This window comes from Dama dama, chromosome 9, assembly GCF_033118175.1.
Source record: "Dama dama isolate Ldn47 chromosome 9, ASM3311817v1, whole genome shotgun sequence".
NCBI lineage: Eukaryota > Metazoa > Chordata > Mammalia > Artiodactyla > Cervidae > Dama > Dama dama.
Genome location: NC_083689.1, coordinates 29,019,647 through 29,037,453, shown reverse-complemented (window position 1 = coordinate 29,037,453; position 17,807 = coordinate 29,019,647). Strand labels below are relative to the sequence as shown.

The following is a 17,807-nucleotide window of genomic DNA, read 5'->3' as shown; positions in this document are numbered from 1 at the left end:
GTACTTGGAGAAAGAACCAGATTGAGCTTTTCATTTTTTCCACAGTCGTCTTCAGGTATCTCATGTACCAGAGGATTCAGATCACTGTGGCCCTAGGGGAAGCTGGTAGCTCCTGTCAGTACAGTTATGACTGTGTGTTGGCTGTTTTATGTGCACATGAAGTTGGGGTCTAAGATGTGGGTATGCCCAAGAGTTAATCAGGCAATACTGAGAGATTCTTGTGCTTGTGTACTGGGTGCCCCATGCTTCATTTCGTTCTGCTACTATTAGGAGATGGAAGTAGAAGGAGAAATTGATGCAGTGTTAGTTATTTGAGAGGATCAGCAAACCATCATTGACTGACTTCTTGTCTTCAGCCCTTCAAATCTAGGTTGTGAGACTCAAGGGGAGTGGGGCATGGACCCACTGTCAGCACAAACCCCAGACTGTTCTCTGTGAGTCCAGACTTCTGGGAAGTATAGATTTTCCTGCATTGTGACTAAAACGCCACTTCGTGCAGTACTACCAGTAGTTTTCATATATTTTTACAGATACTTCAGAGACTTGTATCTAATCTTCTGTCCTGGGCCACGAACAACATATGAGAATGTAGAGTGTGTGAACCTGTGTCCCAACAAAGTACCATGTTGCAGTTTTGTCTGAGTTCCCTCAAAATGTTAAGTCAGTTTACAGAGTAAACTAACTATAGGGAAAAAAAAACCAAAACATTGAATTACATAATTTGAAATTCTTCTGTTACCACTTATTCTTAAATGACAAAGTAAATATGTTTGCTGAAATAATGAAACCTATGGGAAAAGAGAAGCCATTAATTTAAAGAAATGACCAAATATTTTGAAGCTTTGCTAAAAGGCATTTATTTTTCATTTAGATCAGTCAGTGATGTTAGAAAGCGAGCTGATCTTTTATAGAATATAAGTGAGCTGCATTATCTGCAGTGAAAGTTCCTGGAGATTCTTGCAATGAATGTAAACTCCTTCTCTCTCCTCTATATATGCTTCATAGACTTTGAGATCCCTAACAGAATTTATTTTGGTTTCTTGGTAAAACAGTATTTCCACATGGGAATAAGTAGATATAGGTATAAAACTGGTGAGATTACATTTTATTCTGTATTCATGATTCTAAATTAAAAATACCAGTATGAGTCATACAGTTTATCCCAAAAGAATGTATTTCTTAGCTCTCTCCACAAAAACCACCTGTCACAGATGGTCAGCCCAGTACCAATGAGCACCCCTAGTGCCCACATTGTGTATTTTCATTCAAAGGAACCAGGGAACCTTGGAGAAGTGATTGATTCCGTGTCTGGGTAGGAAATGTACTAGAGAAGTCTAGACATCTTTTCTCAGCAGTAAGTGAAGAAGATAACAAAGGCTATTGTTTCATGTTGAAAGGACTGAGGAGCCAACCTGAAAAAGCTAACACTTAACTTTGGATAGTTTGAACAGGAGTACTACTACTAATTGTAACTGATTTAAATGAAAGCATAATATATATAATAAAATCCCTAGATTCACAGACATCACACAAACACACAAAGTCTCATTTTTTTACCTTTGTAGAATGCTAGAGAACTAACTTATTTTGAAAATTGATAAAGAATCTAGTGTGAATTTCATTTCTGAATGAAAATTTCCTTACCTCAACTCAGTATAAGCAAGAAATTAATAAGGGATTTATCCTTTAGGTAATTATTCTACAAAATAAGTGAAGAAAAAGAAATTGGAATATGCCAACTCTGTAAACCCTTTGCTTAATAAGAGCGCCTGTGAAGGACTGAATGTGAATCACCTTGGCCTATAGCTCCAGGAAGCATAGAATAGGGAGGGAAAAGAGGAACTTACAAGTGAGACTATAGGATGACAGCAGCAAATGCCAGACTGGGAATCTCTCTGGAACAAGGAATCCTTATTCAATACAATTTTGCAGGGAGCAAAAAGATAGAGAGGGGGTTATGGTTTAAAACAAACTTTCAGACTTGGTTTATGTATAGATGGAGTTATCTTTCAGTATTGTGGAGCCAGGGGTGCCTACATTCAATGCCCTCTATCCCAATCACTGAGGACTTAATTTTCAGTTCTTCCTTGAAAGGATTGTGTAAGAGGAGATCAGGAGAGCTGGAACTATCTAGAAGGTCGAAGTCCAAAGACTTAGGTAGAGATACAATGGGAATAACAATATCTGCATTGGATGCCCTTTAGCCCAATCACTGAGGACTGAAAGTTGACTATTAAGGGAATTAACAAGAAAATATTTTACTCAAAATATTGCTGATTGTGGTTGCTCTGTTTAATAATTTCATTTTCAAGAGCCCTCTTTTAAACTTGAGCATGTAGTAATTAATATAAACTATTTTGAGGTAGTGTTTGACAGTTTAATTTGTTTTATCTTGATTTTTAACTTGATTCTTAACAATTTAATTTATTTTACCTTGATTCAGTTAATGGTGTTAAATGAATTATAATATTTTTCTGTATTAATACTGAATAATATTTTATTCTCATTTTATAAAGTGTGTGCTTCCAGCTCCATGGAAGTGTGTGAAATGTGTTGTGTTCTTTATGCCATCAGTCAGTTCAGTTCAGTCACTCAGTTGTGTCCGACTCTTTGCGACCCCATGAATCGCAGCACACCAGGCCTCCCTGTCCATCACCAACTCCCAGAGTTTACGCAGACTCATGTCCATCAAGTCGGTGATGCTATCCAGCCATCTCATCCTCTGTTGTCCCCTGCTCCTCCTGCCCCCAATGCCTCCCAGCATCAGGGTCTTTTCCAATGAGTCAACTCTTCACATGAGGTGGCCAAAGTACTGGAGTCTCAGCTTCAGCATCAGTCCTTCCAATGAACACCCAGGACTGATCTCCTTTAGGATGGACTGGTTGGATCTCCTTGCAGTCCAAGGGACTCTCAAGAGTCTTCTCCAACACCACAGTTCAAAAGCATCAATTCTTTGGCACTCAGCTTTCTTTATAGTCCAACTTTCACATCCATACATGACCACTGGAAAAACCATAGCCTTGACTAGACGGACCTTTGTTGGCAAAGTAATGTCTCTGCTTTTTAGTATGCTATCTAGGTTAGTCATAACTTTCCTTCCAAGGAGCAAGCGTCTTTTAATTTCATGGCTGCAGTCACCATCTGCGGTGCTTTTGGAGCCCAAAAAAATAAAGTCTGACACTGTTTCCACTGTTTCCCCATCTATTTGCCATGAAGTGATGGGACCAGATGTCATGATCTTAGTTTTCTGAATGTTCAGCTTTAAGCCAACTTTTTCCCTCTCCTCTTTCACTTTCATCAAGAGGCTTTTTAGTTCCTCTTCACTTTCTGCCATAAGGGTGGTGTCATCTATATATCTGAGGTTATTGGCATTTCTCCCGGCAGTCTTGATTCCAGCATGTGCTTCTTCCAGCCCAGCGTTTCTCATGATGTACTCTGCATATAAGTTAAATAAGCAGGGTGACAATATACAGCCTTGACGTACTCCTTTTCCTATTTGGAACCAGTCTGTTGGTCCATGTCCAGTTCTAACTGTTGCTTCCTGATCTGCATATAGGTTTCTCAAGAGGCAGGTCAGGTGGTCTAGTATTCCCATCTCTTTCAGAATTTTCCACAGTTTATTGTGATCCACACAGTCAAAGGCTTTGGCATAGACAATAAAGCAGAAATAGATGTTTTTCTGGAACTCTCTTGCTTTTTCGATGATCCAGCAGATGTTGGCAATTTGATCTCTGGTTCCTCTGACTTTTCTAAAACCAGCTTGAACATCTGGAAGTTCACGGTTCACGTATTGCCAAAGCCTGGCTTGGAGAATTTTGAGCATTACTTTACTAGCATGTGAGATGAGTGCAATTGTGCAGTAGTTTGAGCATTCTTTGGGTTTGCCTTTCTTTGGGATTGGAATGAAAACTGACCTTTTCCAGTCCTGTGGCCACTGCTTTATGCCATAGGAGAGATTTAATTACTCTAAGTAGCCTTTACATTGACTTTAACAGTACATTTTAGAGATTAAACAGGTAGAATCTAGAGAAGTATAGTTTTTTTAAAAATAGAAATTAACTGTCAACCTGTAAAGAAGTGTTATAAAGCAGAGACATTACTTTGTCAACAAAGGTCCATCTAGTCAAGGCTATGGTTTTTCCAGTGGTCATGAATGGATGTGAGAGTTGGACTGTAAAGAAAGCTGAGTGTCAAAGAATTGATGCTTTTGAACTGTGGTGTTGGAGAAGACTCTTGAGAGTCCCTTGGACTGCAAGGAGATCCAACCAGTCCATCCTAAAGGAAATCAGTCCTGGGAGTTCATTGGAAGGACTGATGCTGAAGCTGAGACTCCAGTACTTTGGCCACCTCATGTGAAGAGTTGACTCATTGGAAAAGACCCTGATGCTGGGAAAGATTGAGGGTAGGAGGAGAAGGGGACGACAGAGGATAAAATGGTTGGATGGCATCACCGACTCAATGGACAGGGGTTTGGGTAAACTCTGGGTTTGGTGATGGACAGGGAGGCCTGGCGTGCTGCGGCTCTTGGGGTCGCAAAGAGTCAGACATGACTGAGCGACTGAGCTGAACTAAACTGTAAAGAAGTATGCTGTTCTGTGCTTCATCAGTCAGTCGTGTTCAGCTCTTTGTGACCCCATGGACTGCAGACAGCCAGGCTCCGCTTGTCCATGGGAGTTCTCCAGGCAAGAACTGGAATGGGTTGCCATGCCCTCCTCCAGGGGATTGTCTCAACCCAGGGATCGAACCCAAGTCTCCTGCATTGCAGGTGGATTCTTTACCAGCTGAGCTACCAGGGAAGCCCAGTAAAGAAGTGTAACAGTGTCTGATTATGAAGTCTAGCATAAAAATAATATTGAAACATTCAGGGGGAAAAAAGAGTTAGAACTTAGCAAATGCAAGGTCTTTAGTTTCAGTCTTGATTGGATTGTAGTAATAATGAGATGAGGGTACTATTTGAAGCTGTTAGCGGCAAGTTAGAGAACCATCTCCTTGGTTCTCTTATTTCCACGGAGTAGAACTAGCACCACCAACTAGCTGATGGAGTCCCCTCTTTCCTTCTCCTCTGGTATACTCTCTGCCCTAGCCATATACACTCATGCAGCCCAGAACTCTTTCCCGCCCTGCAAATCCTGTTGGTGTTCTTGAAAGCTCCTATTTTACAGAGTTTACTTGGACCATGTGCAACAGGTTCTGCAACTCAGATGGTGCTGGCCAGCTTCCACTGTCACTCAGATCTGCATTTCCTAGATTTCACAGGCCAGAGTTTCTTCTGTCCACAGACAATTAATCTCTGAATATCAACTCATTTATGAAATAGAGAACAACCACAGGCAGCCTTTTATAATATGGAGATATAAGTTCTGGTTTTTTATTTATAGTGTATTATATGAACTGAGGGCTTCCCTGTTGGCTTAGAGGTTAAAGCATCTGCCCGCAAAGTGGGAGACCTAGGTTCGATCCCTGGGTCGGGAAGATCCTCTGGAGAAGGAAATTATACTGGAGAAGGAAATCTCCAGTATTCTTGCCTGGAGAATCCCATGGAGGGAGGAGCCTGGTAGGCTACAGTCCACGGGGTTGCAAAGAGTCGGACACGACTGAGTGACTTCACTTTATATGAACTGAGCAATAGAAGGGAACAGTTCGTCAACCACTTTATGGTTTGGAGCATTAAAAACAGAGGTCAGTACACTTTCAAATAAAAGCCCAGACTACATCAAATTTCTGATAGGTAGTTCTGAGAATCGAAAATCAGTAGAAACCTACCTTTGTGACTAGGATCAAATGTTTTTATTCCTTGTATTTCAGTTCATCAGACAGATAATTGTTGAGTATGGGTTTTAGATTTTTAACTGTGAACAGGCTCACATTATGTGAGACAGATTGTGTTTCCCCCTGCTACTGTCACTCCCCCCCACCCCCCTGTAGATAGCCACTTATTTAGCACCATTTGTCAACAATCTACTCCATACTGGATTAGTTTTGGTGCTGCTGTTGAAAACCAAATTTTCTGTGTATTGTCTTTATTGTATCCTGTTCCATTGATTCATTTATTCTTCACCAGTTATTCCAAGACTACCTTGTTTTGATTGCTTAGCTTTGTAAGTTCTAAGTCTTTAAACTTTGTTCATTTGCAAAATTGTTTTGACTCTTCTAGGTTCTTTGTATTGCCATATAAAATTTTTGAATTGGCAGTATCAATTTCTCTAAACACAGAAAACCTCTCTGGGACTTTGGGATTTCAGTCTTAAAATTTTGGAGGGGGGAAGAATGGTCATGTTAACAATATTGAATCTTCCAGTCTGTAAACATGGTGTGTCTTTCTATTTATTTAGATCTTTGTTTCTGTCAGCAGTGTTGTGTATTTTTCAGTATAGAGATATTGCCTGTTTTGTTCAGTTTATCCCTCAGTCATGTTTTTCATCTGGTAAATGGTAATTGTAAATTTCATTTTCCAGATTTTTAATGACTGTATAAATGCGTAGACTTGCGTGTCCTGGTTCTGTGACTTTGCTGAACGTAAAGTCACGTCATCTGTGAACAGACATGGCTTATCCCCTTTCTTTTCAACCTTTAGTGTTTTCTTCTCTCCCTCTCTTTTTCCGTCTCCTTCTGTTGTGTCAACCTGTTGAAATAGATAGGACCTTCAGTACCATGGTGAAGAAGCAGTGAGAATAAACATCCTTGTAGTGTTGCCAGTTTTAGGGGGACTGAGTTGAATATTTAAGATGCTAACTGTGGAGTTCTGGAAGATGAAATCTTCAGAATGAGACAGTTGTATTTCTAGGTTGCTGGTAGTATTTATCATGAATGAATGTTGGAATTTTGTTACACTTTTTCTACATCTGTTGAAATGGTTATGTGGTTTTTTTCTCTTATTCTGTTATTACCAAAATTATATGGTATTTTGAATCTCAGTAACCTAGCATTCATGGCATAAACCCCACAAAGATCAAAGATATATTTGGTCAAAAAATATTATGGTTTCTGCTACTTTTTAGTTGCTAACATTTTGTTAACAACTTTTGAATCTATGAGCATGAGAAATATCTATCTAAAATTTTCTTTTTTTGTAATAATCTGTGTCAGGTTTTGGTATTAGGATTAAGCTCAACTCATAAGGGGTGTTGGCTAGTATTGGTTCTTCCTCAATTTTCTGAAAGAGTTTTTGTAAAATTGATCTTATTTCTTCCTCACTGGTGAAGCTACCTTGGCCTGTGGTTTTGTATGTGTGTGTATGTTACAAATTTAATTTCTTAGGAGTATTTCAATTTAATGTTCCTGTCATAGTTCTGGCAACTTTTTCAAAGAGTTTGTCCATTTTCACCTTAATTGATTTTTCTTTATTGTTTTCTGCACCTGTGGTCTTAACTTTTTTTTTCTACATTAGGCTTTCCTTTTTTTCTGTTTTCTTAAGGTAGAAGCTTAGATCATTGATTTCATAGTATTTACTTTTAATAGAAGTGTCATTTTTTAAAAAAATATTAGCACTTAAAGCTGTAATTCCTGCTTTAGGTTTATCCCACTAATTTTGATAGATTCTCCTTTCATTATTGTTCAGTTCAAAATACTTTTTAATTTCCCTTGTGATTTGTTCTTTTACTAGTGGGTTACTTAAAAATACATTGCATAATTTAAAATGTATTTAGGAGAAGTCCATACATTTAATTCAGCACTATTGTCAGTAATGCTATCTCATTTCAGTTCTTTGAAATATATAGTGACTTGTTTTATGGCCAGTAATCATATAGCTGTTGATTAACCTAGTCAGAGTTTTGGTTATTGATTTGAAATCTACTGAGAGCTGCAGGGACATGTATCCCCAAATCAATATGTAGTAATAACGGAACCCAGGGTATATAGTATTGTCATTACTTGGCATCTCTGGTGTCTGCTCATTGGTGTCTTCTACACTCAGAAGAGAGGGCATTTTACGACCAAATTTTGAAAGTTCATGAGGACATCTTTTCCGTATTGACTTTCTGTGTTTGCTTGAACAACAGATTTTTTGTAAATAACTATTTTTTCTGTTGTTGCCTTTAATTCATCTTTTTTTTTTATAGTCTTCAGCTTATTCAATGATAATAAAAAGGCTTATTTAATTTCACATACTGTACTGAATAAACAGTAAGAGAGACTTGAGTTTAAGCCCATTTCTTCCCTTACTATATGTGTGACTGTGGTCAAGTTACTTAACCTCTGTAAGCTTGAATTTTCACATGTGTAAAATGGGAATGATAATCGTACAGTTGTCCCTTGAATACCACATAGGTTAGAGATGCTGATGACGCCTATGCAGTTGAAAATCCTTGTATAACTTTTGAATTCCCCAAAACTTAACTATAGATTACTGTTGACCGGAAGCCTTGTAGGTTGACATAAACCATCGATTAACACATATTTTGTGTATATGTATTATATACTGTATTCTTACAGTAAAGTAAGCCAGAGAGAATAAAATGTTACAAAGAAAATTCTAGTGAGGAAAAAGTACATTTACAGGACTATACTATACTGATGCCGTAAGTTTTACATCATCTTTTTACAAGATGGATCATTTGTTAGTACCTGTATTAATATTGTCTTAGTATCACTAACACTAGAGATGACATGAAAAGTTCACTTTGCCCTACACCTCAAAGTAAGACATCATGCAGATAAACTGTATTCCAACAGAAGTTTCTTAAAAATGTGAGAAATTAAAAAAAACATTTAACAAATGAAAAGATAATGTGAAAAATGGAATTTATATTTATTTACAGGTATAGCAGTTCACACATTGCAAACAAAGAGGCAGCAATATGATTGCTTTATTGTAGCCTAGTATAATGATATGATTGTATCATGGTAGCCTAGCCTCTGCACTAGTGAGTGAATCCTTGTACAATTTTTATGGCATACAGTATTATAGTCATATTCACAGTATAGTATTATAAACACTGTGACTCTTTTAAAAAACCACTTATCTGCAATGACACACAGTTTCTCTAATTACCAGAGAAAGAGGGACGGAGCGCAGCATGTTTTGTATGTTAATTCTCTGAGCAGAAGTAATGTATTAGAAAGAAAATTAATATATTAATTTTGTATTAGGTATCATTCACCTTAAACCTATGTAAAGATAGACTAGTATCCACATACATTTTATGTATTCATGACATACCTAACTTGTTCTTAATTTTTTCTGTATTTCTATATCTTGTGATTCATCTGTGAGTTTTTTCAAATTATCACAAATCTCCAAAAAAAATTTTCAGTATATTTATTGAAAAAAACCTACATAGAAGTGGACTTGCGCATTTCACACCTGTGTTGTTCAAGAGTCATTTGTACTTGCTAGAATTAAATAAAATGTGTAATTTTACTTAATTACAAAATAAAAATTTTATTTTTAAGGTGTGTATCACTCTATGTTGATTAGTAAATAGACCAATCTTTCAGAGCAGTAGATCTTTATACTATTTTGTTGCTAAGGAAAAAAAGAGGGGGAGAAAGCTCTTAAAACTGGTTGCCTCAAGGGCACAGGAATAGAAATGAGAATAAATAGGGCGGAGTACTGTTTCTTTTCATCAGGAATTTATAGGAAGATGAGCAGATGCTTTTAAAATATTCTTCATGTGTAACTTATTTTCATAAAAAAAAAAGTGAAATCTTCTAAAAAGTAGTGAAACTAGGTCCTAGGTTTTAAGTTTAGGTATCCCAATTAGTGGAAGATTTTTAAATAGTTTTGAAATATCAGAATTTGTTATTGTATTCATTATTTCCCTTCCAGTTATCTTTACCAATGTTAAATACATCTTAAGATATATATTTTTTCTTATTAGTAATAGAAAGACTTTAAATTTCAGAAAATCAAAACTTTAAACAACTGAATTGTATGCTTTTATGGGTTCTCTTGGTGTATTTCTCATTCTAAAGAATATTATCAACTGTTGAAATACATGAGTGGCTGACTGATTTCAGTTAACCTTTTATTGTGAGTTAATTGTCCTATCTATAAAGTCAGGGTAAATAATACTTGTCTTAATTCATTATTGATATTGAGATTAAATGACATGTTCATTAACTATAGGCTGTGATAATTATGATATTCTAGGGATTTTCTGTGTGATTAATTATGTGATTTAATATCTTTAACTTTAGCTCTTTGACATAAAAATTGTCATTATATGTAAGTCCATTAGAATTTTTAGTGTTCGAAAGTATTTGGGGAAAATTTTTGTCATTTCATCTCATTTTAAAAAATGAGACTAATACTAAATGATCAGGTTGCAATTCTTTTTCTTCAGAATTTTAAAGATGATAAAAATTATTAATTGGTAAAGTGAATTACTGAGAAAGTTTTTTTTAAATTGGCCTATAGTTATTTTACAGTGTTGTATCTGTGCCTGCTGTACTGTAATGAGGAAGTTTTGGTGGATAGGTTTAATGTATAGAATATTTTGAGAAACTTGATAAAATTAACCCCCAAACCTACTACAGGTATTTTCAAAATAAAGCTTGCATATTTAGTAATTTATTAAATTGTAGAATCTGTTGTTGCATTTGTCTTCATTATATGGTCTTAAGACTTCCTTAAGGCAGAAAGTGAAGAGAAACTAAAGAACCTCTTTATTGAAAGTGAGAGAGTGAAAAAGCTGGCCTAAAATTCAACATTCAGAAAACTAAGATCATGGTATCCGGTCCCATCACTTCATGGCAAATAGATGGGAAAACAATGGAAACAATGACAGACTTTATTTTCTTGGGTTCCGAAATCACTGCAGATGGTGACTGCAGCTATGAAATTAAAAGACACTTGCTCCTTGGAAGAAAAGCTATGACCAACCTAGACAGCATATTAAAGAGCAGAGACTTTACTTTGCCAACAAAGGTCCATCTAGTCAAAGCTATGGTTTTTCCAGTAGTCATGTATGGATGTGAGAGTTGGACCATAAAGAAGGCTAAGCACCGAAGAATTGATGCTTTTGAACTGTGGCATTGAAGAAGACTGTTGAGAGTCCCTTGGACAGCAAGGAAATCAAACCAGTCAATCCTAAAGGAAGTCAATCTTGAATATTCGTTGGAAGGACTATGCTGAAGCTCCAATACTTTGACCACCTGATGTGAAGAACTGACTCATTAGAAAAGACCCTGATGCTAGGAAAGATTGAAGGCAGGAGGAGAAGGGACAACAGAGGATGAGATGGTTGGATGGCTTCACCAACTCAATGGACATGAGTTTGAGCAAGCTCCAGGAGATGGTAAAGGACAGGGAAGCCTGATGTGCTGCAGTCCATGGGGTCACAAAGAGTCAGACACAACTGAGTGACTGATCGACAAAAAGAATAGAATGTTTCATCAGTGTCTAGAAAAATGTATATAACTTAATGTAACTTCAGTACTATTAAAACTAAGTTTTGATTATGACCTAGAAACCAAAAGTAAATTAGAAATTTAGGAGAGCTTTTAGAGACTTTAGATAAGTATTACACTGACTCAGAATAAAAATACTGATTTAAGTTAGGAAAATACTTGCTTCATGGTGATAGCTTGTTTAATGTTTTTGTCTACTCTGCCATTTAGGCAGGATTTATAATATAAATATAAATCAGTATAAATTTATTAATAAATTAATATAAATTAAGTTTTATTATAATATAACTTTGTCTCTTCAGGATGTCAGTATGTGCTGTTCATTAAGTTTCTTGTGATACCTTCATTTTTCTTTCGTATTCACATTCAGCAAATTACCACACTAAGTAACTGAAATCATGTCAATTATCATTTTAAATGTTATTTAAGATTAAAAATACTACTTAGATAATCATTGGGAAATGATCTTGATGTCTCTGAATATGAGGAGGAGGCTGTTACCGTTTTCATCTAAGCTTTAGAAAAGAAAGTAGGGATTTAAATAGCAGGATGATTTTTATATTTAATGTGAGGAAAATTTTCTGGATGTTCAGAATCATTATGAATGAAGTGGGTTGTAAAAAATTCTTTCTGGGTGTTTCTTCCTAAAAATATGCTCACCCACTTGCCTATTACTTTAACTGCTGTGTTCACTGGTGGCATGTGTTTGTGAACTCTTGTGTACTGGAAAGGATTATTTGACATTTAAAATTCTAGCATTAGTACTTGTGTTTTTTTCTTTTCTTTAGGAGGAGCATATTATTTAATATCTAGAAGTCTAGGGCCAGAATTTGGCGGTGCAATTGGCCTGATCTTCGCTTTTGCCAATGCTGTCGCAGTTGCTATGTATGTGGTCGGATTTGCAGAAACTGTGGTGGAGTTGCTTAAGGTAATTCACCTTTTTCCATTCATTTATTTCCTGGATCTTTATTGAGGATTTACATGCCATTCACCGTGTAAAATGCCAGGAAAGCAGCAAGGAACATAAAACTCATCCTTTAAGAAGTTTAGTGTGAGAGGTAGACCAACAAATGTTAGAAAGGGTAACTGCAGGAGGTCTTGACAAACTAGGAGGATCACTTAATTTACCATCCAGGGGTAGGATGGCAGAGGTGTTAAGACAGCATTTTCAAAGAAGGGAGTCAGGACAGTAGCACCCAGATAGGAGAGGTGAGATACGGTATGAGGGAAATAGGAAGGAAAAGAAAACAGACCTAGAAGGGGTAGAGTATGGTGTGTTATTAAAAAAAAAACAAACACCAAACTGGAAATACTTCACTATGGCTGAAGCACAAAAGTGGCACAAGGTTTACGATGAGAAGGAAAAAAGAAGGGATCAAGTCAGGAAGGGTCTTGTTTGCTGTTAAACCTGGATTGTATCTTAACTGGAGTTGAGATCCATGATGATCAGATTTGGTGCCTCAAGAAATATGTGACTACAGTGGCAGAGAATTGTGAGGGGTCACAATTGGACATGGATACCATTTAAAAGGTTGTAGCTATCCTGGGATGGTGAATATTAAATCAGTGATGAGTGCAGCTGGAGAGATGTATTTGAATGGTTTTTAATAAGTTGAGTAAGTGGACTTGATTGATGGGATGTGGGAAATTAGAGAACAAGAAAGGAGGACTGATTTAGATGGATGGTAATGCCATTTACCATGAGATAGAGAACACAGAACATTTCAGCTTGGGATGTCTAATTTGTTATATGTAAGTCAAGCTGGCCAGGAAGTGGTTGATGATACTGCCCTGGAGTTGAGAAGAGAACTTAGTTGAAAAGAGTAATTAGTATATGTGTAGTTAAAGCAGTAGAACTGAAATAGGATTCAATTTTATTAATTGAAGAATTAATTAATTATTAATTAATTATTAATTAAGAATTAATTAATTGAGAAGAATCTTGAATGACACCTGTAGTTGTTCATGTTAGGTTGTAACTTCTTATACTGTAGTGTATGGTATATTAGGAAGTGTAACACCTGAAAAGCACTGATACTTGCATCAGCATTGACCTTAGCTGCTTAGGCCAAAGGGACAGAGAAAAGGAAGTAAGCAAACAGTATAATCATTAAGAATTCATAGTCTTTCATTGTTTAATGTAGTATATGTTTTTAATGTCATTATTTTAGCCACAAATAATTTTGTTCTTAGAATGGAATAGTGTGACTTTGGACAGTTGCATGAAAGTGTGTTCTCTCTTTTCCTTATGCAATGGAAGAGGCTGTTGAAAGCTGAATTCACTAACCACAATGAATACAAAATACATTTCTTCTTTGTAACTTTAAAAAAATCCTATTAGTACTACTTAGTCATATTATGATTTTTTTCTTTGCTTGTTAGCAATTCATTTTTTAAAATTTGAGTCTTTATAAATATAGCAGTATTAATATTTGATCATGTTTTTGATGTCTTCAGGTGTTTGACATCGTAATAGTAAACAGTAATTCATTCTTTTTTGCCAGATCTCCCTATTTACTCCTTAAATCGGAATTTATTCAGCTTCTATCTGTGAAGAACTGTGATATCTCTAAAATGTTTCAAAAAGAACTGAAGAATTTAGCTGAAGTAAATAATATTTTTCATTCTATTACTTTCTTTTTGTAGGAACATTCCATACTTATGATAGATGAAATCAATGATATCCGAATTATTGGAGCCATTACCGTGGTGATCCTTTTAGGTATCTCAGTAGCTGGAATGGAGTGGGAGGCAAAAGTAAGTAATGGTATCATTGGGACCTCTGTAAATGTTGAATGTACAGACTTTTAGAGCTTATGTTTTAGGTATGTTCTAAGGTATGGTAATACCTTTAGATTTTGAAGGTTCCTAAGTGGCCATTTTCAAAGACGTCTACATATACGGTCATTTCTATTTGACAAGGTGGGGAGTATTTGGAAATAATACTCATTTATTTAGTAGTTAGTCATTTAAAGAGGTAATCAAACAGTATGTAAGAAAAAAATGAATTACGGGGTATGTCAGAGGGAGTTACTAAAGGTAATATCAGTACTAGTTTTTTTCTATATTTTAACATTTGTGTTATTTGTTAGCACATCTAACACACACATCTTTAACTCACTTTGGAAATAGTTGGCATGACCCTACTTTTGCTCTCCATTTTCCCTCAATGTATTGAATGTTCTGAGATTGTTCCTTTAACAAAAATTTATTAAGCACCTGCTTTGTGCTTGGCACTGTGTGAGGCTCTGGGAAAACAAGACAGAAATCTTTTCCCTTATGGGAGTTATATTCCAATGGCGCTGAATTGGTATATAGACACAGTATGTTTGATTTTTATTTTTAACGTTTAAAATTTCAGGCTCAGATTGTTCTTTTGGTGATTCTACTACTTGCTATAGCTGATTTCGTCATAGGAACATTTATCCCATTGGAGAGCAAGAAGCCCAAAGGTTTCTTTGGTTATAAGTGTAAGTAAGAAAGAATTTTTTCAAGTGCTCCGGCCTGGTGCACTGGGAAGACCCAGAGGAATCGGGTGGAGAGGGAGGTGGGAGGGGGGATCGGGATTGGGAATACATGTAAATCCATTCCATGGCTGATTCATATCAATGTATGAAAAAACCCACTGGAAAAAAAAAATAATAATAATAATAAAAATAAATAAAAAAAAAAAAAAGAAAGAATTTTTTGTTTTAAGGTGCACATTATAGCATTCTAGTGTTAAATAAATTTAGTACATTTTTCATATTTTGTAATGTAATTGAGTTTGGCGTAGTGACTAACACTAATTGACCGTCCAGTTTAGTTTGGTTTCTTTATGTTTATTGTATAATTGGAGTAAAAAAAAAATCACTTTTATTTATATCTTTCATTTTTCATCATTAGCAAAACAAAAGATGATAAAACAGAGAAATCAGTGCTACTGAGGAAAAGTACTTTTGTTCTCATTTGGGGAATTTGTTACTGAAATTGTAACTTCTGTTCTAATGTTGCTTTACCATTCTTTTAGTTGTGTTTGAACGCAATAGTCTAAAAGTGCCTGAGACTGTGAAAGCAACTAGAAATAGTTTCTTGATGTAATTCTGCAGTTTACATTATTAATTGCGTGAGAATTTTCCAGTTTTCATCTTCCATAACCCTTTTCATTCTGCCTCTTAACTTTCACTACAGGTATAATTTACGTGTCATTTATTATTTTATAAAATGTCTTTCTGTATCTCCGCCCCACTCCCTCCACCGAGCTGATGTTCTGAACCTGTCTCTTCAAGGCTGAATGAAAGCCAGAAAGAAGAGTTGCAATAGCATCAGAGTTACTTTTCCCTTAGGGTAAAGGGTCTGCCTGTGTTAAATTGACAAAAACTCCTTGTTTTTTCAGTCTCCTGACTCTCAGCAACATTCTATTTGGCTGTCCCATTCTCCTTTGGTGTCAGACACTGTATTCTAGTGAGTTCTTTCCTACCTAATTCTCTGGTCTCTGTCTTTTATTCCTGTTACCCCTTCTCTTCTTTCATCCTCTAAATGTCAGAGTTGTACAGTGTTGTCCTGGGCCTTCTAACTATATTCTTTCCTTTGGCAATATCTATTCTCAAAATGCTTTCAAGAGACTGACATGTTTCTATTCCTGGGTCTCTCCTTTAAACTCAAGATATAAGTATATATTCAACTGCTTATTTGATGTCCCTCCTAATTAACCCTTCTTGAACTTCTCCATCCTGATACATGAAAGAAATCAGGATCTCAGTGTTTTCTCCTTGCTCTCTTTCCAGTCCTTCTCTCATCACTATTATTCTCCCATCACTAGATTGAACCACTACAGTAACCTTCTAATTGGTTCCCCTGCTTCAGTTGCTGATCCTTCAGTCCATTATCTCTGCAGCATCCACATAAGCGTTGATCATACCATGTCATTTGCATGATTCTGTGCCCACCTTGGCTTTTCATTATATTGAGTACAAAATCTAAACTCATAAAATTTTGCATGATCTACCCCTGCTGATCCCTTCCATTTCATTTCATCTCCCCCGTACGGTGAGAGCTTTGCCTTCTTTCAGTTCTTCAAAAGAGCTAAACCACCTTCCTGCCTTAGGGCCTTTCGATATGTTGTTGGTCATTCCTGCTGTACTCTTTCCTGGAACATCACATGGCTGATTCCTGCTCTGTCAAGTCTCAACTTAAGTGTTAACTCCTTAGTTGCATCATTTTAGCTTTGTGTAATAAACTCATTGAATTAGATTATCTCTCTCTGATTATTTGTCACAACACCCTGTTTCCATTGAGTACTTTTACTGCTGTTTGCAGTGACCTTTTTTTTTTTTTTTACTTATTTGGTAGCTCCCTATTTATACTACAAGGGCTTCCCTTGTAGCTCAGTCGGTAAAGAATCTGCCTGCTATGCACGAGACTTGGGTTCGATTCCTGATCCCCTGGAGAAGGAAATGGCAACCCACTCCAGTATTCTTGCCTGGAGTATCCCATGGACAGAGAAGCCTGGCAGGCTATGGGGTCGCAAGAGTTGGACACAACTTAGCAACTAAACTACAACTACTACTACTATTGATACCTTAAGTTCCATGAAGGTAGCTTGTTGCTATTGGACTTCTCAGGACCTTGAGATACCAGATGGCTCCAATATTGGCACACGGTGTATACTCAGATACGGGATGGATGGATGAGTGGATGGATAGATGACAATTTATTGGTTTTTTCAATTTGAGGACCTATTAGAATAGACGGAAATAGTAGGAACTAGTTGACACTTTCATTATTATTGAAATGGAAAGGATCTTTATGTAGTTTGTCTTAGCTAAAAATTATCTAAATACCTGATGGATAGCCTCAAAAGTCAAACAGTTCACCCCTAGGAAATAGAGAAAACAGTACAGATAAGTTGGATGTAAGGGGAAAAAAATGGTTCCAGGTTAGTGTGACGTCCTTTTTTTCCTTCTACCTGCTCTCTTGTTTCTTTGACCTCTTGGCCTGTCTTAAGACTCAAGTTAGAGGTATTTCAAACATAATTAGTAAGGTATACAAAATAATAGTGCATGAACCAGATCAAACCACTATTTTGGATGTAAACTGTTTTCCTCATACAAGAAAAGAGGAACACCAGTGCTTGAATTTGAAAATATTCAAGAATTTACCAGTTATTGGAACTGAAGAAAAGTCAGGGATCATAGCTCACCACTTACTCTTAACCTAAAATTTTATGGCCTAATCTGCTATCCATTAATTGCCAAAAATATTTTATTCTCTATAGCTGAAATATTTAATGAGAACTTTGGGCCAGATTTTCGAGACGAAGAGACATTTTTCTCTGTATTTGCCATCTTTTTTCCTGCTGCAACTGGCATTCTGGCCGGAGCAAATATCTCAGGTGATCTTGCAGTAAGTATTATAAAGTACTTTACTGATTTCATATAAAAATGATACACATATATTTATTTTTAAAGGTAGAC

General features: G+C 36.2%; 1 protein-coding gene across 1 annotated transcript in view; it reads left to right on the top strand.

Moving 5' to 3' along the window:
• The window catches only part of SLC12A2 (solute carrier family 12 member 2), a 98,230-nt gene that overhangs the window by 27,010 nt on the left and 53,413 nt on the right, over positions 1-17,807 (top strand). Inside the window, exons 5-8 of the mRNA XM_061150859.1 lie at positions 12,141-12,280; positions 13,999-14,109; positions 14,714-14,822; positions 17,609-17,736. Of these exons, the coding sequence (XP_061006842.1) occupies positions 12,141-12,280; positions 13,999-14,109; positions 14,714-14,822; positions 17,609-17,736 (488 nt within the window). The remainder of the gene's footprint in view (positions 1-12,140; positions 12,281-13,998; positions 14,110-14,713; positions 14,823-17,608; positions 17,737-17,807) is intronic.